Genomic DNA, 24535 nt, shown 5'->3' with positions numbered 1-24535 from the left:
TCCATTGACCTGATTCCCTGTGCTAGGTCTGCCAGGACTCTAAGCTCCTCCTTAAGACTAACCATCAAGAAGCACTGCGCTATACCATATACACTGCTCGTTTCAAGCCGGTTCAGTGAGTCTATCCACATTCAGCATCGCCAGCTAATCAGCTCGTTGAACAGGCTCCATGATGAAGTTAATCAACATCAAACATCCTCATCTGCTGCGAGAAGGAGGGGGAACTTGTTAAAAGTACACCAAGATCAGAAGCCTGGGAGTCTATAACATGTCTGACCCAGTGAATGAACACTCCCCAAATACCTCTGTGAATCAGACCAGATTGTACAGTCAAAGAACGCCCTGACCAGCTGATTGCCATGGCCTTGAAACATCTCCATCCATCTTCTGAGCTCCCATTTAAGTCTGATGTGCTGAACATTCAACATTGTTCAGTGAAAACAGGCATGCTGACTGGCGAGGATTCTGACAGATCCTACAAGTTCCAACAATCATTTGTCAGTCACTTGATGAACACGGCCTAATCTTATCACCATAAATGTGCCTTGAAGGCAATGAACTTATCAACTTAAGTGTTGATCATGTTGATGAAACATCTTCACCACATCTACATAAACATTGATGTGAAAACAATATTTGTGAGTGTTCATGCCCAAACAATATCATTTATGTGAGTATTGATGCTACAACTTCATCACATCTATGGAAGTGTTGATGCTACAACAAAATCATATCTACGTAAGTGTCAAATGGCGGAAGATACACAAACCCCAGTCAACAGTACCAGAACAAGACACCATTATTTTGACAATGCACACCCTCTCCTTCACAAACAGGACATTAGGATAGCATCTCAGTCGCCCCACATCTCCGAATCACATCTCCGTCAACAGTACTATATACCAGACAAATGATATTTGTAAAACAACTACTTCTTGCCACTCTAGTGTTGTCATGACCTTAAGGTACTCTGACAGCTGAAACACAAACAAATACTGCCACTATACCAGTAATTGTTTATTTGCTTTGGTTTCAGTCAGTCTTAAAGTTAATTAGTTTTTCTTCTGTTCTTAATCCTGTAACAATAGAAACGGTGCCATCAGAACTGTTTGTTTTCTGTATTTGAACTAGTTGTGTGGTTGATCAGCTTTACTGATGTCATTTAAACTTGACACCAATACTGGCATGTTTAGCTGACCTTGCTGACTCTTTATTGACTGTTGAGCATGTTGAGTATGCATGTCTTTGGCCAATTAAACTTTCTGACTTCCTACAAAAAACATTCCATTTACTGACATACAAAGACTTCTTTCCCCACTTCTTCAAATACCGGTTCTGTCCCCAGGGATTCCCTTTAAGGAAAGCTAGAGGCTAGTAATTAGATCGGGAGGTCAGTCTCCCTGACTTGGGGTTGATAGCAGTCATCCCGCACCCTGACAGCATAGATCGTTTCTCCCAAGTTCTGTTTCTCTAATCAGAGAGTTTTGTTTGTTTGTTTGTTTGTTGTTTAAAGCCACACTCAGCAATACTCCAGCTCTGTGATGGCGGTCTGTCAATAATCAAGTCTGGACCTGACAATCCAGTGATTGACATCATGAGCATCAATCCACCAAATTGGGATCGATGACATGCATCAACCAGGTCAGCAAGCCTGTCCACCCAATCCTGTTAGTCACCTCTTACAACAAGCATGGGTTGCTGAAGACAAACTCTAACCGGCATCTTCAGAGAGGAAGGAGAGATAGCAGCTAATCATCAAAATAGTTCCATACATGGGAGTCTGATTCAACAGTTAACCTCTGAAATAAAAACATTATAAGACTGTTGTTGTTTAATTGTCTTTTGACACATCATAGAAAGGAGTCCGAAGTCAGTTTCAGGAAATTGAAGAAGTCCAGACTTGTAAAAGTAATGTAGAATTGGATGCAAGTTTTTGGATATCATTGTTTCAGGAGCTGAATGAGAGACTAATGTAAGTTATCAATACCCACTCTATTTAACAAGGAGTAAAGTCCTCTAAGACACCACAATTCGCTTTACAGAGTTGCGTCCCTTGGGCACGCCAGGAACCTATGATCATGGGTTCGAATGCTGGTTTGTTCTGATCATGTTTCTAGGTCAGGTACCATACCCATGCTCATGGTTTCACCGAAGTGGTAAACGTCTGTGACCTGCATCACTTCGGGCTTTCCTCCCACAGTAAGATGCCACGCCTTATTACTGGATATTACTGGAATACTGTTCAAAGTGGCATTAAACCCAACTCACTCTCTCACTCTATTCAACACTGCACCATACTGGTACCAAACTTTGTTTTGAAAGAGAAAGCATTCGATGCATTTCCCGAAACTGTTGAATCACTCTTTCAAGTGTTCCCAAATCCCTGGCCAATATTGTGGTGTTTGAGCATGAAAAGTCGCACCATAGGAACGCAATTAGCCCGACAGACAGATGGAAACTCTCTTCCAGTTCTCATATCTGGCTGCCAGTGAAGCCTACCTGACTCAAAAACTTCCAGGAATATGAAAAGACTCTTGGGTGTCATGGCAACCGAAGACAAAAACATGGAAGAGATATTTCTAATAACGTTGCACAGTAGATGAATGTACCAGAGAGCTATTAAACCTGCATCAGCTTCCCAAGCAAAATGAACCGCTGTGACTCTCTGCAGATAAAGAACACACACTGCCTGCCTCAATTCTTCTTGTCCCATTAAGAAATGTTAGAAACTGGAGTCATTTTGATCTGGTAACTGATCTTTACAAGCTCTCGCACATTGAGTGTAAACAAAGTGTGTTATTTCCACCCTCACATTACATTACCCTGTCGTGAGGCATAAGCTTACAAAATAGTTTAAAGGGTCTCAGGCACTTGTAATTTTGTTTTGAAAAACACCAATGATGCCAATACTACCGACTCTATTCCCTTGTTGCTGTGATGCCAATACTACTGACTCTATTCCCTTGTTGCTGTGATGCCAATACTACTGACTCTATTCCCTTGTTGCTGTGATGCCAATACTACTGACTCTATTCCCTTGTTGCTGTGATGCCAATACTACCCACTCTATTCCCTTGTTGCTGTGATGCAAATACTACCAACTCTATTCCCGTGTTGCTGTGATGCCAATACTACCCACTCTATTCCCGTGTTGCTGTGATGCCAATACTACTGACTCTATTCCCATGTTGCTGTGATGCCAATACTACTGACTCTATTCCCTTGTTGCTGTGATGCCAATACTACCGACTCTATTCCCTTGTTGCTGTGATGCCAATACTACTGACTCTATTCCCTTGTTGCTGTGATGCCAATACTACTGACTCTATTCCCTTGTTGCTGTGATGCCAATACTACTGACTCTATTCCCATGTTGCTGTCATGCCAATACTACTGACTCTATTCCCGTGATGCTAAAATGCACCATGAAACTGAATGAGTGAATTTGCTCTTGTCCGCTCACTCATTTAGTATTTCATTAAATCTGGTATCAAATAATTCCCCACATTTCAAAGAAACGTCATCAAGGCACTTATTACAATGTTGAGAAGTAAGCTAGTGTGAATGAGTTGGTTTCCGCCAATATCATGGCAGGGGGCACCTGAAATTGGCTTCACTGACCGTGTGAATGTGGGAATTGAACCTGGACCTTCCCCATGATAAGCAAACGCTTTACCAACAAGGCCACCCAACCGCCATATGGACAAGAAATGGACTCTAGACCTATAAAGCTACCCCTAAAAATATTTCAGACCTCAAAGGACACACTAAGAATGATATTTGCAATGATTTTGAACTTAACCCTGCCACAACATTAAGGAGGTCAAGTGTAGGAACTCGGGGTAAGAAAGAATAAGTCCCCAGCAACCTAGGATTGTCGTAAGAGGAGATTGGATCGGAGGGTTGGCTAGATGACTTGGCATGACAAGGTGCCATCATATTGCTGGTATATTGCTGGTATATTGCTGGTATATTGCTGAGTGCAGCATTAAACAACACACAATGTTACACATGTTATGTAACCTCAGTTTTCATGTCCAACAATGTGCTAATGAAATGTAATGTCTGAAGGGGTCATGTTTGCTCAAGTGAGGCAAACAACTGTTCAGTCAAATATCCTTACGCTGTTTAAAGTAGTACCCCAACTTCACCTCATTGGACAAACGAATACTTTCACAATGGCATACCTGCCTTATCAGCTACATCTATCTATGTCCCCTTGTGCCCAAAGCAACAAATTCCTCCCAAAGGCAGTATAACAGTTCCTAGCTTCATTGGACAAACCAACACAATCACACATGGTGTGTGTGACTTATCACTCCACAAACGTTACGTCCCCTTGTCCAAACGGTTATTACACTTGCCAGCTTCATTGGACAAACCAACACAATCACACATGGTATATGTGACTTATCACTACACAAACGTTACGTCCCCTTGTCCAAACGGTTATTACACTTGCCAGCTTCATTGGACAAACCAACACAATCACACATGGTATATGTGACTTATCACTACACAAACGTTACATCCCCTTGTCCAAACGGTTATAACACTTGCCGGCTTCATTGGACAAACCAACACAATCACACATGGTATATGTGACTTATCACTACACAAACGTTACGTCCCCTTGTCCAAACAGTTACTACACTTGCCGGCTTCATTGGACAAACCAACACAATTACATGTGCTATAAATGCTCTATCACCTACACAAACATCACTTCCCCTTATGTTGTAATGAAACATTCTGAAGAGGTCTCCCTGGAGAGCCCCACACTTGCATGTGGTATACCTGTCTTATCACCTACTCTATTTCTCCTTATGCTATAATGTTCTACATAATGCTGAAAGGTGACATCTGATACTTGCACCCTATTTGTCCCTGCATTAATCCAGCACTATATTCCCCCTAATGTTGTAATCTATCGTAATGATTAATGGCTACTATTAAGTTCCATCATTATGTCATCAAATGTAATGTGGCAATGCTTGGTTTGGTTTGTTTTACGCCTCACTCAGCAATATTCCAGCTATATGACGGCAGTCTGTAAATAATCGAGTCTGGACCAACCTATCCAGTGATTGATATCATGAGCATCGATCCACGCAATTGGGATCGATGACATGCTTCAACCAAGTGTATATCACACCCCATCTGACAACAAGAATGCTTCATGCGTCGGACTGGTGGTAATCAAACTTGGCTAGTAGAGTCTATACTTCACTGTACATGCTGCTAGTGTCTTCTTTCTATGAATGTCATCCCCTGTGCATGTCCCAATACAAGAATCCCAAAGGGGAGACAACCCTGGAGTTCTCAGGATGATATGTGGTGATAACACCTAACCAAGAATCCCAAAGGGGAGACAACCCTGGAGTTTTCAGGATGATATGTGGTGATATCACCTAACCAAGAAATCCGAAGGGGAGACAACCCTGGAGTTTTCAGGATGATATGTGGTGATATCACCTAACCAAGAATCTCCAAGGGGAGACAACCCTGGAGTTCTCAGGATGATATGTGGTGATATCACCTAACCAAGAATCCCCAAGGGGAGACAACCCTGGACTCCTCAGGATGATATTTGGTGATATCACCTAACCAAGAATCTCCAAGGGGAGACATTCCTGGAGTTTTCAGAATGATATATGGTGGAACCACCTCCTGCCACTGTGCCTGTATGCGAGAGGTTGCACTTACCAGGATATATTCCGATGGGGGGCGTGGGTGTGGTTGTGCCACTCCCCTCCTCCTGACCTGACCCAGGGTCATCATGAAGGAAGTCCTCGTCATCCTGTAGAGTTGCTTCTCGTACCGTCCTCTTCACAGTCTCATCCACAAACTCAAAGTCACGCTCCTGAAACAAACAAAAAACATGCCATGATACAAGAGCGAGTGAGTGAGTGAGTTGGGTTTTATGCCGCTTTTAACAGTATTCCAGTTATATCACAGCATGTTAGAGGAAAGCCTGAAGTGATCCAGGTTTTAGTGCCATGACACAAGACTAATCAAAGGAAATGAAAATATTGTTTTAAGATTTTAAAGATGCTAACAGAAAGAGCCCAAGAATCTCTTCATTTTCCTGACACCAGTGATTTTGGAGGAGACAAATGGCAATAAGACACTTTCAAGCTTTTACCAACTTTTGATGGCACATTCTTTCACATCATCAAACTAAAAAAATATCTTTTGGGGATGACAATCAGTCAGTGCCCTAGAAAATTAACAGATCTGAAATCCTGAAGTATTGTAGACTTGCTTTGGAGATATGAGTTACTGAAGTTTTAGGGTCTGATGAGAGATGACAAGTACTAATCTTTCCACTGACATGGTCACATTCTACAAACCTACAAATGCAACAATTATGCTTTGTAACCCACCCAAATGTATGAGCATCTGCAATATTTTTTATATCTAAGTCTTAATTATTTTTTACCTAAATCATATATATCATTGAAGGGTCCAAATCAGAATGGAATTCTGTGAGCAAAATCTTTTTAATACCATTGTCCTTATTTTAAGGATCATAAACAAAATTTTAATCTAAAAAAATTCAGTGGTTTAAATTAATTCAAAAATACATCAGCACTCAACATTCAATTGTATATTAAGATCCAAAGTCAAACATGAATGTGCACAAGCAACAGTTATCAATATCCTCAGTAAAAAAATACTTGCAAAGAACATTTTACAATGTTTGTTTGTTTGTTTGCACTCAGCAATATTCCAGTTATATGACGGCAGTCTGTAAATAATCAAGTCTGGACTAGACAATCAAGTGATTGATAACATGAGCATTGATCCAGACCATTAGGATACGATGACATGCATCAACCAAGTCAGTGAGCCCGACCACCCGATCCCTTTAGTTACCTTTTACGACAAGCATAGTCGCCTTTTACGGCAAGCATGGGTTGCTGAAAACCTGTTCTACCCCGGATCTTCACGGGTAACAATGATATAAAAGAGGATTGAGTATGGGGAATATAAAATGTTCTATATAGTCTGTTTGATCCTTTCCTGGTAATTATATTTATATATCACACCTTCCTAGATATTCCCATTTCGAGTTAAAGAGCTATCCTCTGATGAACATCAAACTGGATTAACTTCAATGGTCAACAGAAGATTAGACATCAATACCACACAGTCAAAATTTATAACATACATGTTTATGTTAATTTTGTGTTGTGTGTAAACATCAGTGTTTATCAGCGTTTACTAGCGATCAAGTAAGCCCACACATCAACTGATCCTGGGGATTAAGGTCTATCAAAGCTCACTGCAACCAGTAACAGTCTTCTGTTCTCTACACAGTCTCCAGGTCGAATAGCTTCATAAAGCGACAAGACACCATCAAGTTTCAAAGTAGTGGTTTATTATATCAAGTAAGCCATCCATTTAATCACCTAGAAGATTTCATCACAAGTACTACATAATCCTCAGAACCCTCTCTAATCCTATTACCACTCATTGTCTTGCATGATATGCTTCACAGACCAGGCAAATAAGAACATACTTCACAAGCCATGAGAATACCAGAAGGTATATGAAAACCAGACAGACACCAAATATCAAGTGGCAAGGGACAACCAACCCATTGAGGGTCGTGCAAAGACCAGCATGGCAACACAATTGCTCTTCATGGTCCTGAAAGAGCTTTCTGGTCTAATCCCTAAAAAGTCCTGCCTCACACATCAGTTTGATGGCCGGTATCTGTTTCTCAGGGGTTCAGTACCCCAGGTGTCTGTCAGCACGACCTTGAGTCAGTGTGTGACCCTTTCAATGGAAGACCCCATAATGGCTTCCCATGTATGTTGGTGGCGGAGGTCCTCATGGCATGAAACTATATTTATCTAGAATTATAATCTTTTGTTGTGGAATTTAGCTGAAGTGCAGAGTCATGACCTTGTGAATAATTCACTGGTATTCATATTGAAGAAACTGCTTCGTACAAAATGTGTAATATACTACTCAAAACAAGTTAAAGAACATCCAAAATAGGAAGGCATGTGCTGGAAAGCCCACCAGCTATGACAGATTACCTATAGGCATATACAAAACTGGGTGTTCCTTAACTTCTTTTAAGGATAAGATAAGATAGATAATATTTATTGCAGAATCGTTCCATTACGGGACAGATGCAATTTTAAAAGACAAGACATTATGATCCATATAAACATATATACAAACATACATAATTTACATTCCTGTAGACACAAACAAAATAATCAATATTATATATGTGATGATATTTTTTTTTTTATACATAAAATTGTCAACGGTTGATTATGGAGGGGTATTTATTGTTTGAAATTATAGATGTGGAAACAAATGCAGTTGATATTGACTGCTTCATTATTTGACAGGATGTATTGAAATAATTTATCTTCATGACTGTGGACATTTACATTTACATTTTGTCTAGATAATTTTTCAAAGAGTATATTTCTTTCTCGAGTGTGTTTAATACAGTGAAGTAAGTAATGTTTTTCGTTATCAATGATTGAACATGTAGAGCATAGCCTCTGATGTAGTGGGGTTGGTGGCTTTGTGTGTCTTCCAAGTTCAATATTTAATTTATGGTTACTTAATCTTAGTTTAGAAAAGTGAACTCGATATTTTTTTACTTTACAGTGACTGAGATAAGGTTCTAATTTTATTTCATTTTTAACTATCCTACATGTCCTAAGTTTGTTTCCTGTGCCTCTTGTTGTATTTACATCTTGGAGAGATTCCTTGAAGAGGGAGTTGAATTTAGATTTGATTGTCTCTTTAAATATCGGTGATAGGAAAGCTGAATATATAACACAATTTTTTTATTCATGTCATAGGAAGATAATTGTAATTATTTATTGTAAAGACAGAGCACACAATATAAAACATACTGTTTTAGTTCAGTATCCATCATTATAAATGATGCAAAGACATACAAGGGATACAAACATCTTTCTTTCTTAATGTTTTATTTCTAATGTATCTGCATCCAACTGCAGCTTGGCTTAGCATGTCAATGAAAAGGTCAAGTGAGATTTGACCTTTGACCAAGTCATCTGACCACCCCCATGTCAGACTAGTGTTTGAGTAGTGGTCTGGCATATAGTACCTGTTGACAAACGCCCACTCATTACTGGGCAACAATTGCAGCTATTCTTGGGACAAAGTAGACACAATTTATGGATAACAACTTCTCTAATTACTGTAAAGGTGACATTTTGGTATAGATCCTTATACCGTTGTCAAGCAAAACTATTCTTGAGACATTCACCTGATTCAAGCTGTGGGTTTGTATGTTATTTAAATAATCACTTTAAAACTGATGATATATAATTTTCTTCACAGCTGTAGATTAATTGACTTCCTTCCACACAAAGGAGACAATGCATGTAGTTCTATGTTGAGACTCAGAGGGAATCAGAAGGTCTAATCAGATTAAATTTGCCTAGGAATAATAAAATATCACCCTTGCCTGAGGACTGATTAGCAAGGTCAAAGAGGTCAAAGAGGTCAAAGAGGTCAAATGATGACATGGGTGACACTATGGCATCCCAGTGACCATTGCCAATGATATGATTCTTGGTTAATCTCTGTAATTAGAAACTACATTGCAATTAAAAGACAGCAAATTATTATCACTTGCTAATTGCCTGATACACAATCTCTTCTGGAGTCCTTGGTGACCTTGAACAAAGGATCTTAGCACTAAGGTGATCGTAACTCCCATATCTTAACACAGACTTATGACAGTTGTAGTGTTAGGGTTGTTTTGAACAACGGCACCCTGATATTCAGCTGCAGATACTTTCTTTCCATAATGCAGTAATCACCCTCAAAGTGGAATTAGCCTCTAGCCTTTGTTTCTACTATCACCGGGTGGTAGGGTAACCTAGTGGTTAAAGCATTCGCTCGTCACGCCGAAGACCCGGGTTCGATTCCCCACATGGGTACAATGTGTGAATCCCATTTCTGGTGTGATATTGCTGGAATGTTGCTAAAAGTGGCATAAAACCATACTCACTCACTCTACCATGCTCTACTATCACAACAACAAATACACACTTTGTAACCATGGTAACAGTGGCTGCTCTAACATCAACTCTTGAGGTAGCACCATGGCCATGATGGCAGACAGAGCTTAGTGTTCAAGTTCTTTGTCTACAAGATCTGCACTGACAGATTGAGATGGGGGGAGGGGGAGCCAGGGCGGGGGAGCGAGGGAGGCTGGGCTTGTGGGTGTGGTGACAAGGAGTGACACCTGACATATCAACCTGTGTCTGTCCCCTCTTTGATGTTTTTTTTTTAACCTTGTGATTTGAATTAGGCAGGTGAACCCCCCACCCTACTCCACACTCTTCAAAACCCTGGCTATGTTTCTGACCCAGGGTCATGAATGTGACAACGATCGTTCTTTATCCTTTGCTGTAATGCAACTGAATAATTATTTCAAGCCCAATTTATCACTCACTCATTATGTGCAAAGTGTTTACGATACAAATTCAAAGCAACCATAGCGACCGTAATCACATATTATATCCCACTGGGTTGATGTTACCATGAAATATGCTCCACCACATTTTTTTAGCTGACCCTATCTCAAGTCTCCTACAACCTGTAGACACTGCTAGACTATCTACATCCATGGACACACGTTAAAGTATGTCCATCGTCAGTGACCAGGTGATGAGCACACACCGAACTGCTTTACGATGTGTTGATGTGATATACGACATATACACACCAGGTGATAACTCAACCCACAGGGGGTTATTTCATTGCAAATACTTGCAAGTTGAGTGATTGGTTAGATGGTCAAAACTTGAAGAGGTTGACCCCTTGACCACATCCCTGCACCAACATGCAATGTTTAGTATTCAGAAAGACAAACATGAAACAGCGTTCTTCAAGCAGTCATTGAGTAAAGCTTGTTACCATCTTGTGTCAGCGTGGACAATCTAGGCCATCACTGGTACTCGCATCTGGCATGCATCTTTGACCTGTGATACCTGATAGTGCCCTTAACACCTGTCATCCAGCATACCCATGTTGTAGAGAGACACGACCCTATGATAATGACTACACTAGTCTGTCTTACAGACCCTGAAAGGAATATATCCAATACAGCCCATGCAAGTCTATAATGTTTAGCAAGTCTAGATTACTGCAGTATTCAACAGCAAATTGTGCTCCAATGACAGCAAAGAAATCCGACCTTGAATCAGAAACTGCGCCAGTGTTGGTGTTGTGAGACAAGCGGTGTTAACTCAATACTCAACTCTGCTCTATCAAGACCATAAAGTCCTCGCCTCAACACTAAAACTCATGGAATAAAGAGCTGCTTTCAATCAGAGGAAATGTGGTTGGCCAAAGAACCTCTTTGTCAGTGGTATATATGCTCGTACACACCAGCGCTGACCAGGTGCAGGGATAGGTTGTTGTTATAGCATATATCACTCTTTCATCACCTCCACCCCTTGAACATCAACACAGATACATGATGGTTTTGCACCCCAAGAACTCTGTACTGTAAACATCAAGGAATACCACACAACTGGACAGAGTCCAATGGAGCTTCAAAATGGTACATTGTGGTCGTCCATAAACATGGCATACTCAACACTGGCATGCGAGGACCATCAGAATGGTGTCCAGACACATTCCTGATCAGCATCGGGGAGGAGGTGGTGGTGGGTAATCCTTGTGGTTAAGCGTATGCTTGCCACACCCAAACCAAATTTTGATATCCTACATGGGTTCAATATTAGACTTCCCTTCCTGATTCCCTTCTGTTTGTTTGATTGTTTGTTTGTTTGTTTGTTTGTTTGATTGTTGTTTAACGCGGCACTCAGAAATATTCCAGCTATATGATAGCGGTCTGTAAATAATCAAGTCTGGACCTGACAATCCAGTGATTGACATCATGAGCATCGATCTGCACAATTGGAATACGATGACATGCGTCTACCAAGTCAGCAAGCTTGACCACCCGATCCCGTTAGTCGCCGCTTACGACAAGCATAGTCGCCTTTTACAACAAACAGTCACCTGGGTTGCTGATTTCCTTCTGTAGTATTTCTGAAACATTGCTAAATGACTAAAACCCTACTCCCTCAGTCCGTAAACATTACTTCCCATGTACTGCTCAAATCAAACTCCCCATAGCTTAGCATAAGAAGTTCAAAGTAAATACGGACAGACGACAAGGCTACTTTGAAATGTGTGACGAGTGTATCCCATCTTTGAACAGTGTTTCAGTTATATCATAGCATGTCGCTTGAATAAGTGGGGAGATCTTAATGTCTACAGAGGCAGGGTGCTGTCAGAACAAGGGCAACTTCTAAAGGGAGATCTAAAAACTGCTTCCTTGTATTTGTCAGCCTGTTCATCCAAGTGAGTTTCTCCTCATGATCATAAGCTTCAGTATAGATGGTGGAATAACAGTTCGTTCTGCCACACATATCAATATAAAATGTATTACTGTGCAAAAACTATGTACCATGATTGTACACTGTCCTGTGAGGACGTTCTTTACAATGCAACTCCGTTGTCTTCTACTTGGCCTTCATGTATATTATATCCCCCGCTTACGGATGCCATTAATACAATAGGTGGTCAGGCTCTGTGACTAGGTTGATGATCTGTCTTTGTATTCCAGTTGGGTAGATCGATGCTCGTGTGTCGAACACTGGATAGTCTGGACCAGACTTGATTATTTACATTCCGATAATGACTAATATATCCATTGAGGGTTCCATTTCCAGTGGCCAGTCTGGAGTCTCAATTTGCCCGTTCTGGTCACATGACCCTCACAGAGTGCCATCCCAGCTCCCCACTTCTCAAAGTCTCCCTTACTCTCTTACAGATGCCAGGGCATATATTTAAGAAAATTTATCCCCACCATTCCATTTTTATCACCTTCCCAGCTCTAGCTGCCAATACTCATCCCACTTTTCACTCTGAAATAAAGAAACTTATGGTTTCCTTTATAGAATTATTTTTATTGATCCTTACACATAATGTAATTAGGGGCGCTATATGTTAGTTAGGTCCAGGGTCCCGTTCCTCAAAGCGATCTTAGCACTACGATGATTGTAAGCCTTTGTTAAAGTATGGGACTTACGATCACATTAGCGTAAGATCGCTTTGAGGAACGGGACCCAGGTCTGAGTTCTCATTCTGAAAACTGAAAGACTTGAGATTGACCCTTTTACATAACTTTATAAAGGGGGCCATATGTTAGTCCAGGTCCTGATCTGACTGGTCAGTCTGGGTCCCACCCATTTCAACATGGCCATACTGGCCCCACAGGGTTCCGACCAAGTCCTCACACCCACAGCATCCCCCTCTGGAACTCCATCATCATCATTATCCCCATCTGGCCATATTATCCCCTGAGAGTTGACCATCTGACCACTCTGCTCGGTCAAGAGCAAACAGGTCCTGGTGATGGACACCAGCTGTGCTGTGGTCAACTGAGGTGGCTGGGCATTCTCAGTCATGGAGCAGACACTGTGGTTAAATCACAGCTGGTTCACTTGTGCCCAGAATGTTAACAGTATTTCGGGCATGTGAAATGCCTTTGACACCTCTGCACCTCTGCTGGTGTAGAAATTAGGGACGGCTGAGATTATTGCTTGAGGCAGGATAAAATTTTGGTCAGTGCAACAAAACATCTCTGAAACGATAAGCTGAACAATTTAATACTAATTCAAACCACCTCCAACCCCGCCTCCAAACCCAGTACCAGCCCCTGGACTAGCCATTGGTCTCATGTTGGATAGAGTGGAGGTCTGATCAGTGACTTTAGATAAGGGCATGACTGGAGAATGTCTAGAACATGTGTTTCTGCTATTGGCCTGTCACTTATTGTGGAGGTTGATGGATAGGGTGGTATGCCTGCCTGCTTATCTGGCTGGGCATGTAGAACACTGATGAGAGGGCTTCTCTATAGCTTCATTACAACATTGTAGCAGAACACTGATGACTACACTTCTCTGTAGCTTCATGACAACATTGTAGCAGAACACTGATGGCTACACTTCTCTATAGCTTCATTACAACATTGTAGCAGAACACTGATGAGAGGGCTTCTCTATAGCTTCATTACAACATTGTAGCAGAACACTGATGACTACACTTCTCTATAGCTTCATTACAACATTGTAGCAGAACACTGATGACTACACTTCTCTATAGCTGCATTACAACATTGTAGCAGAACACTGATGGCTACACTTCTCTATAGCTTCATTACAACATTGTAGCAGAACACTGATGACTACACTTCTCTATAGCTGCATTACAACATTGTAGCAGAACACTGATGGCTACACTTCTCTATAGCTTCATTACAACATTGTAGCAGAACACTGATGGCTACACTTCTCTGTACCTTCATGACAACATTGTAGCAGAACACTGATGACTACACTTCTCTATAGCTGCATTACAACATTGTAGCAGAACACTGATGGCTACACTTCTCTGTACCTTCATGACAACATTGTAGCAGAACACTGATGACTACACTTCCATATAGCTTCATTACAACATTGTAGCAGAACACTGATGAGAGGGCTTCTCTATAGCTTCATTACAACATGTAGCAGAACACTGATGAGAGGGGGCGGTGGGTAGCCTAGTGGTTAAAGCGTTCGCTCGTCACACCGAAGACCCGGGTTTGATTCCCGACATGAGTACAATGTGTGAAGCCCATTTCTGGTGTCCCCACCGTGATATTGCTGGAATGTTGCTAAAAGCGGCATAAAACCATAGTCACTCACTCACTGATGAGAGGGCTTCTATATAGCATATGAATCACTATAAAATAGTCATGATACCAGGTGTTTCACGAAAAGGTGAACATATCCGTCACAAACACATGACAATTTGTGTAATAAAATACTGGAAAAAAACAAATAATCAAACAGTTCCTAATCTCATCCATACAACATTCCATGACACTGTTCCATCAACATAACACATGTTCCTATTTAAATTGGAAACCTATCTCCACAGGACATGTCCCCTTGGGGCTTAAAGTCCTCAACCTGTTGCATCTAGCAATGATCATGTGTCCTTCCTGTCTTGTTGCAGGCCACTCAGGACACCGGGCGGCCATCATGTCACCTGCCAGACCTGTCATCATGGGGGGGGGGGGGGGGGGGGGAGAGAGCTAGCCTCAAGACAGGTCATCAAGTTTCATTCCACCACTACCTCTACTGGTACCCATGATAAACCTGAGATTGACTTATTATCTATTAAGTTTTTCACAGATGCAAATATTTGAAGAAATCGTTAAGGAATTTGAATGAATTTTTAAAGTGACAAGAAATTGTAACCATGCAGTTTCATCAATTTTGAATTTAACTTTTCAATTCTTAATTGATAAGTTTAATTCAAGATTGATGAAACTGCATGATTACAATTTCTTGTCACATTAAAAATTATTCCCGTCATATCACAGTGAGGGATGCCAAGCATTGCTTCACATAGTTTACCAAAGTCAGGAAGCAAACCAGTTCTTTGATGTGAGGAGGCAACACCTTAACCACTAGGCTACTCAATCGCCCCACCTTCCCTTAAAGCAGTAAAACATAAACATCCCTTTGAAGAAAGTTGTAACAATAGCTACCCCTCTACAACTTGGCACCATCTCTACACTGGAAGTGTCGCCGGGGAAGCTGGTCTAGACTGTGTGCATTGTTCCTTTCTTTGTAATAACGCCTATACCTGCCACGAGTAGCAACCACATACCCACAGCAGGGAGCGTCTCACAGAACGTTTGGTCTTTTACAGGAACCTTCAGAGACAGTTAAATATTTAAATGCCAAATATCTATAAAAATATTCATGAAATAATATTAATTTCTGAATATTTGAATATGTAGTTTATTGCAGCAGTCTTACAATTTGAGGATACTCAACCCTGTATGTAGACTAACGTTTAATCTCTGAAATCTTATATTACACAATATCCTTCTTGACTATAAATTTTTAAAAAATCCCTATGCTGTGGAATAGAGCTAGCTTGAGCTGGCTAGACTTTCTTTTGTATGCATTTCGAGATTTATTTATTTTTCATGAAATAAATATATTCCACGGTCATGGTGCAGGACTACCCCATATGAGTCCGAGGTAATCAGGATAAACCCTCAGCTAGACTAACACTGAGTCCATGAAAACATTGCTTAAAAAAATTGGATTTTTTGAATTTTGTACAATTAATACAATTAATCCGAGAGATGCACTGTACATATTTTTCTGTGTCCCTTCTATAAATTTGTGTGTACTGACACATATTTCTGCATCGCGTAAAACCCTGACAAAAAAAGCGCAATCATCATGTCATCTGATAAAAAGAAAAAAATTGAAATTTTTATATAAATAGGAAAGCATTTGCATTAACACAACAGAAGTAAGAAGACAAGAAAACATCACATTATGTATATCTACCTCTCATGTCTATAGTATATTTATTCCCATGTGAGATAGTTTGTACCCTGCCCTACGAGGGTGTTGGGTACAATAAAAATTCTTGATTCTTGATAAAACAGAACATTAAAACACATGACTATTTCAATCCTTCTCAGCTAAAGTGTTAAAGGTAACATGTTGCCAGTTATGACAGGGGGTGTCATGCACGATGTACCATGTTGGCTTATCCGTATCACATAGCCCCTGCCGTATCACATAATCTCCCAGCCATATCCCCTCGTCCTCCGCCAGTATCACCTTCTGTCTGTGTGTCAACATCTGTCACCGCAAGCACTTATCACCACGTATATCCCTTTCTTATTGCCCAGCTAGGTTTTCTAGTTGACTGAGCTGACGACATGCTATCAGTTGATCTAGAAACACTGTCTCGATTAAACTGCTTTAGTCTTTAGTGCCTGTTATTACCACGTAACTTACACAATGGGTTCTTGCACTGATCTTTACCTGACATGACATCTATGAAAAACTTGTTTCTCAATGCAAGGTTTAAAACGAAATGGTCAAGCTGTAGGCTGGTTGATAAAGCTATTACTGTGACTTACACACAGGTATTCCTCATACAGTGAGTCTCGTATAGCATTGCTTCTGTCAAACCTCCAGGAAGATCATGGCGGTGGATGTCAACCATGGACTTCACACATTGTAGTCATGTGGGGAATTGGACCTGGATCTTAGGCATGGTGGGGAAATCGTTCGACCAGCCTTCATCACCAAGATACCCACACCCCACAGGCCAACCATGGTAATCCTGATGTCAGCCGCCTCTGAGAAGTGATCTAGTCCCCTGGTTCTCCTGACACCTGCATACCCCACCCCCTCCCACCCGACCCAACACCAGGCAACCCCACACCACATCACTACACCCCATCCCACCCCAGATACCTTCGCCGTCATTCTCCCTGCCACTACCCCATCACTTTCCAAGCTATCTAGTCCCTACCCCCTTAAAAATGAACAACCATCTTCTTCCTAAACACACACTACCCCACTAACCACACACACACACACTTCCTATCCCAACCCTCTCTCCCCTCCGCACACACACCCCACTACCTACCCCCACCCTCTCTCCCCTCCCCACACACTACCCACACACAGACCCCACACTACCTACCCCCACTCTCTCTCCCCTCCGCACAGACCCCCCACACTACCTACCCCCACCCTCTCTCCCCTCCCCACACACTACCCACACACAGACCCCACACTACCTACCCCCCACTCTCTCTCCCCTCCGCACAGACCCCCCACACTACCTACCCCCACCTTCTCTCCCCTCTACACAAAGTGCCACCCACCACTTCTCATACCAAGCACAAACACAGTCCTCACACATAAACCCTGATTAACCCTCAACCTTGCATCTCCGCTACCACCACCACCCTTCAAAGTGCCCTCCCACACCTTCACACCCAAATCACCAACACAATCCTCACAGAGCTCTTCGTGATCTCTGTCCCCTCGACCCCTTACTACCACCCCCTGCTCCCCTTTCCCCCACACAATCTCCACCGCAACCCTCCCAAAGAATCCTCCCTAAGCTTATCCTTCATTGACTTAATCCCCTGAAACCTGACCCAACTCCACTATCAACTTCTACATGACACAGGAGAACCTCAGGCTTAATCCAGTGGAGGCAGTATTAGAAACATTGGGCTTGCCAGTTGGACTACCTGTCCCGTCTCCTAGCAACAGGGAATGGAGTTATAGATGAAAGTAATTGTGACCTGACAACCTAACCTTCCTAATCAGTCTTAAATCTCAGTTCCTTCAGTACAATCGCATTTAGGGGGAGAAATTTGTGTCATACCTGCATACCTGGGAGCCGTTGTACAAAACAAGCTTAGCGCTATGACTGTCGTAAGTCTGTGCTAAGGTATGGGAGTTCAGTCACCTTAGCGCTATGACTGCCGTAAGTCTGTGTTAAGGTATGGGAGTTCAGTCACCTTAGCGCTATGACTGTCGTAAGTCTGTGCTAAGGTATGGGAGTTCAGTCACCTTAGCGCTATGACTGTCGTAAGTCTGTGCTAAGGTATGGGAGTTCAGTCACCTTAGCGCTATGACTGTCGTAAGTCTGTGCTAAGGTATGGGAGTTCAGTCACCTTAGCGCTATGACTGTCGTAAGTCTGTGTTAAGGTATGGGAGTTCAGTCACCTTAGCGCTATGACTGTCGTAAGTCTGTGCTAGGGTATGGGAGTTCAGTCACCTTAGCGCTATGACTGTCGTAAGTCTGTGCTAAGGTATGGGAGTTCAGTCACCTTAGCGCTAAGATCACTTTGAGTATGGGTGAGTGAGTGAGTGAGTGAGTGAGTGAGTGAGTGAGTGAGTGGGTGGGTGTTTGAAAGGGTTGGTGAGTGAAAGTGAGTGAGTGAAAGTGAGTGAGTGAGTGAGTGAGTGAGTGAGTGAGTGAGTGAGTGAGTCGGTGTTTGAAGGGATTGGTGAGTTGGCCAATGAGCGAGAGTGAATTTAATACTGCTTGTAACAGTCTGTCATCTTGATGTGGGAGGAAAGCCCAAAGTGCTGCACATCTGAGACTTGTACAACTTTGGTGAAACCCACGAGCATGTGTATGGTGCTGACAAACAAGAATATCATCAGGTCCAATCTAGGATTCGAACCCACGACCAAAGGTTCTGGACTTATAGAGTAGATAACCTTTCAACAACATAACACATGGACACAAAATGTGGTTCTGGTCTGGATTTCAGAATAATGGTTATACGAGGGCACAATTCTATTTCTAATTCATCAAAATGAAACTTCAGAATCATCACTCAACAAAACACTTGAAAGTTTTCGCAGGACCTTCATCAAGTATTTCCTGATTCACAAGAACTGCAGAGGGGCAGTTTGTCTAGGAGTGAGTGAGTGAGTCGGGTTGAACGCCGCTTTTAACAGTATTACAGTTATATCGCGGCGTGTCAGCTTAATGTGGGAGGAAAGCCCGAAGTGATGCAGGTCTAAGACGTTTACCACTTCAGTGAAACCCACGAGCACGGGTATGGTGCTGACAAACCTAGAAACATAATTGGGGCGAACCTGGATTCGAACCCACAATCATAGGTTTCTGGCGTGCCTAAGGGACACAACTCTGCACAGCGAATCGCGGCGCCTTAGATGACAGTTTGTCTAGGAGGCAACTTCCAAAGCACCAAGGCAATGCAATGAGTCACCACAAAATGGTCATAGTCGTATTGCGGTCCTACACATTTTCCAAGCAACAAAACAAGAGCTTGATCTTTAGATGGCATAAAATAATTAACATTCAGTCCAAGAATTAAAGTTGTTTTATTAAAAAATTATATATCCCAAAATGGCCATACCTGTATTTTGATTCTACACATTTTCCAAGTAACAAAACAAGAGTTTGAACTTCAGACTAACATTTAGTTCCAGAAATAAAGTTGTCTTATTTAAAATATATATCTAAAAACAAAAGATCCAAATGGAGCCCAGAACAATACTTGGCTATAAGAATACAACAGAACAGAGAGATAACTCTTAGTTAAGACCTTGAAAACAAGAAAAAAGAGTCCGAAATATTTATCCGCGTTTTATCTCCATACCGATTAAACAGCTATTTCAAGAAATCCCAAGATGGCAGCCGGTTCTAAGTGCAAGGAGCCAGGACATGAAATTCCTGTTCTAATCTCTTGGACTGTTTATCTCAAACATTTCTGTTTTCTTGTATGTAAAGTTGGACATTTATAGACCCCACTAGCTGACAACAGATAAAACATACTCTCACGATGTTAAGTATCTGTGATTGATGCAGACTCTCTCTCCCGAAACTCTCGTATCTCGAACCATTACATTTGGACAGGGATGGGCATCAGTAACAAACTGATTTAAAACATCTGCAAATATTTCAAATATATGCTGGTAGTCATTTTTTCAAATCTCTTCCACACAAAATTTCAACATTAATTGACAAAAATGTTCACATAAATATTGTTAAAAACAAAACACAAATTAATTTCCTGGTCCATGTCGTACAGGCCCAAAATTATTCATGTTTCCCTTGACGTTTTGAGAAAAAGGAGGTAATCCAAAAACTAGAGACACATAACCGGCAGTCGAAATACTTCATCCCTCTTAAATCATTACGTCTTTCAAAATCTTACCACTCCTCCCTCTCGAATCGTTACACCTTACCAAACCTCACCCTTCCTCTCTATCCCATTGTTTCATCTTACCAAACCTATGCCTTACATACAAAACCACCTCATTCCGCCCTCTCGAATCATTACGCCTTACCAACCCTTACCATTCCTGCCCCTCGAATCATTACGCCTTACCAACCCTTACCATTCCTGCCCCTCGAATCATTACGCCTTACCAACCCTTACCATTCCTGCCCCTCGAATCATTACGCCTTACCAACCCTTACCATTCCTGCCCCTCGAATCATTACGCCTTACCAACCCTTACCATTCCTGCCCCTCGAATCATTACGCCTTACCAACCCTTACCATTCCTGCCCCTCGAATCATTACGCCTTACCAACCCTTACCATTCCTGCCCCTCGAATCATTACGCCTTACCAACCCTTACCATTCCTGCCCTCTCGAATCATTACGCCTTACCAACCCTTACCATTCCTACCCCTCGAATCATTACGCCTTACCAACCCTTACCATTCCTGCCCCTCGAATCGTTACGCCTTACCAAACCTTACCATTCCTGCCTCTCGAATCATTACGCCTTACCAACCCTTACCATTCCTGCCCCTCGAATCGTTACGCCTTACCAAACCTTACCATTCCGCCCTCTCGAATCATTACGCCTTACCAACCCGTACCATTCCTGCCCCTCGAATCGTTACGCCTTACCAAACCTTACCATTCCTGCCTCTCGAATCATTACGCCTTACCAACCCTTACCATTCCTGCCCCTCGAATCGTTACGCCTTACCAAACCTTACCATTCCTGCCTCTCGAATCGTTACACCCATTAAACCTCACCATTCCTGCCTTTCAAATCGTTACGCCTTACCAAACCTCACCATTCCGCCCTCTCGAATCGTTACGCCTTACCAAACCTTCCATTCCGCCCTCTCGAATCATTACGCCTTACCAAACCTCACCATTCCTCCCTCTCCAATCGTTACGCCTTACCAAACCTTACCATTCCTGCCTCTCGAATCGTTACACCCATCAAACCTCACCATTCCTCCCTCTCGAATCGTTACGCCTTACCAAACCTTACCATTCCTGCCTCTCGAATCGTTACACCCATCAAACCTCACCATTCCTCCCTCTCGAATCGTTACGCCTTACCAAACCTTACCATTCCTGCCTCTCGAATCGTTACACCCATCAAACCTCACCATTCCTCCCTCTCGAATCGTTACGCCTTACCAAACCTTACCATTCCTGCCTCTCGAATCATTATGCCCATCAAACCTCACGCTTACCCCCTCTTGAATGAGGGAGGCAAGTCTTTATTTTATTTTCTCGTAAATAAACAGTTCAAGACACCTGTTGAAATACTTAAAAACAAAAACCATGATGGTGAGATTCTATTTAATGTCTAAATTTATTCTACCAACTTCGTTAGTTTGTGAATCATGTTCCTAATGATTAAATTCCAAGGAGCTTAAAGTTTATCAGAGGGTCAAACAAGACCTACAAGTACAGACATCGCAACACGTAAAGCCATGGAACGTAGAATCATAAACAATTAATACCCCCAAAAGTCTGCGTATCAAGTTCTAGAAAGCACACATACACACTGATTATCATGGAGAGAATAACCCAGACAGAAGCATCCCACAGATCACCGATGTGCCATGACTATACAGTCAGGAATATACAGACCTTTATATATATCAGGTCTCGAAGTTTAAATTTTTACCAAGTAGCCACATGGCCAGTGGTTAAATCAAGAATTCAAGCCAATATTGTAGGTTGCCAAAAGCATTTGAAATGATCTTTTATCAAATAACTATTATATGTACAAGCCTTGGAATTGAATATTAGTGGAAACTGTACTTGAGTTTTGTGACTCGAACAATGATGCAACTTATGTTACTAGATTATATAGGTATATCCTTGCTTATCCAATAAACTATAAACTAAAATAAAATATTTATGTATTTCGGTTCCTTGTTGACTTTAGGAGGAATTAATTGCGCGAACAATTAGTTGCAGACATGTTAATTTTTTAGTCTACATATATATAGCAATAGAATTTAGTCGCCACAAAATATTTTTCAAGGGAGTCATTTGGCTACCTCTGAATTTTAGACAGTAGACAAATTGAAATTTAGGTCACATTGGCGACCGTTTTAGTCGCAACTTTGAGGTCCGTATATAGGTCCATGATTAAAGTTATTGCCCATTTTACAGGAGACAGATTGGTAGCCAACCATTGCTCACGGTGTTTCCCTAATGAAAGTCCAACTATCAATATGCATGGGAGTATGTTGAACTCAGACATGAGACACAATGGGGTCACAAGAGGTCAGGTCAAGTGACCATTACGAATGTGGGCGGTCACATCTCACGGATGGCTCCCACTGAAAATATAATGTTCAAAGGACTTGGCAGATCTCCACACCAGCAAGTCATAGGCAGAAGTGTGTGTGAAGGTGGAGTACTGGTGTCAGCTTGATCACCATGTCCTACAATAAGGGGGTGGTTGGGTAGTCTAGTGGTTAAAGTGTTTGTCGTCACGCCAAAGTCCCAGGTTCAATTCTCCACATGGGTACAATGTGTGAAGAACATTTCTGGTGTCCCCAAGCATGATATTGCCGGAATATTGCCAAAAGTGTCGTAAAAACCATACTCACTCACTCCTACAATAAGCTGCAAAATTTCCAAATAATATTCAGCAGTTAACTGAGAGAAAATATTTTTACTCATTGATTAACTAGATCATCAAGATCGGGTGGTCAGGCTCACTGATTTGGTTGATGCTCGTCATCGTATCCAAATTGCAAGGATCATGCCCAATCACAGGATTGTCAGGTCGAGACTCAATTATTTACAGACTGCCATCATATAGCAGTCTGTAAATAATATTGCTGAGTGTGGAGTTACAACAAACAAACAAACAAACAAACAAACAAACAAACAAACAAACAAACAAACAAACAAACTACAACAGAAACTTTCAACTATAGTTACTCTTTTAACTATTTCTCAACAAAAGTCAAAATTACTGACACCATGTCGGAATATCTTTTTGCAAGGTTGTACCATGTTGTTTTTTATCAACATCTCAAACTAACCTTATTTCTACTGCAGCTTATATCTCAAACAAAATTCAAAAACTTCTACAAATACCCTTCCTCAGCAGCCAGAGATTGAGGGGGAATCAACGTTTTTGTCAACTTAAGCGAAAAGGTTTGAAAAGTTTTGTGTCAAGTTGAGTCAACCCCACTCCCAGCCAGAATAGTTCCCCAATCCAACACCAGGGCATCTGGTCACATGACTGCACACTTTCAGTTCTGATTCATCCTCATGAGGACCAGATGGGGGGAAAATTCAATTGTTCCCCCCTCCCTCTATTCCGGATACAAATATGGAGCTAACAAAATCTTATCGGGATGGAAAAATATGGTTGTCATAACTTTAGTCGAAAGCTGTTGAGCTATGAAATTTGAAATTTATTATTCTTGTTAGAAAAATATACTTGGAAACACAAAAGTAACGGCCAAACCTAGTATCAATTTGTTCGCAGAAAATATGGGCATATTGATTCAAGGCTGTGCCTTGGGAGGAGGGTAAGGCCCTATACTAGATTTAATATACCGGTACCGTCAAGTATTGGAAGTTGAAAAGAATGATGAAGTATGTAAGGCTCATCAGGAGAGGTTCAAAATCTAAAAAAAGGCGGAAAATGGCAACCAACGAGCGTATTTCTGACTTGTTTCTTTGTTTGTTGTTTCACTCAGCGTTATTCCAACTCCATGACGATGGTAAATAATGAAGTCTAGACCAGACAATCTTGTGATTGACATCGTCAGCAACGATCCATGAAATTAAGGTCAGGATGACATGCATCAACCAAGTCCGCGAGTCAGACCACCC

At 41.6% G+C, this 24535-nt stretch overlaps 1 protein-coding gene across 18 annotated transcripts in view; it reads right to left on the bottom strand.

Annotated features, from left to right (window-relative positions):
• Positions 1-24535, bottom strand: part of LOC139471385 (basement membrane-specific heparan sulfate proteoglycan core protein-like) — a 231766-nt gene that overhangs the window by 181170 nt on the left and 26061 nt on the right. For all 18 annotated transcript variants that reach the window (XM_071253730.1, XM_071253731.1, XM_071253735.1 and 15 more), the window contains exon 2: positions 5707-5863. In XM_071253730.1, the coding sequence (XP_071109831.1) occupies positions 5707-5863 (157 nt within the window). The remainder of the gene's footprint in view (positions 1-5706; positions 5864-24535) is intronic.

The sequence above is a fragment of the Haliotis cracherodii genome, unplaced genomic scaffold (assembly GCF_022045235.1).
Source record: "Haliotis cracherodii isolate W230 unplaced genomic scaffold, xgHalCrac1.p SCAF_22, whole genome shotgun sequence".
NCBI classification, from domain to species: Eukaryota; Metazoa; Mollusca; class Gastropoda; order Lepetellida; family Haliotidae; genus Haliotis; species Haliotis cracherodii.
This window is presented reverse-complemented; position numbering and strand designations above follow the sequence as displayed.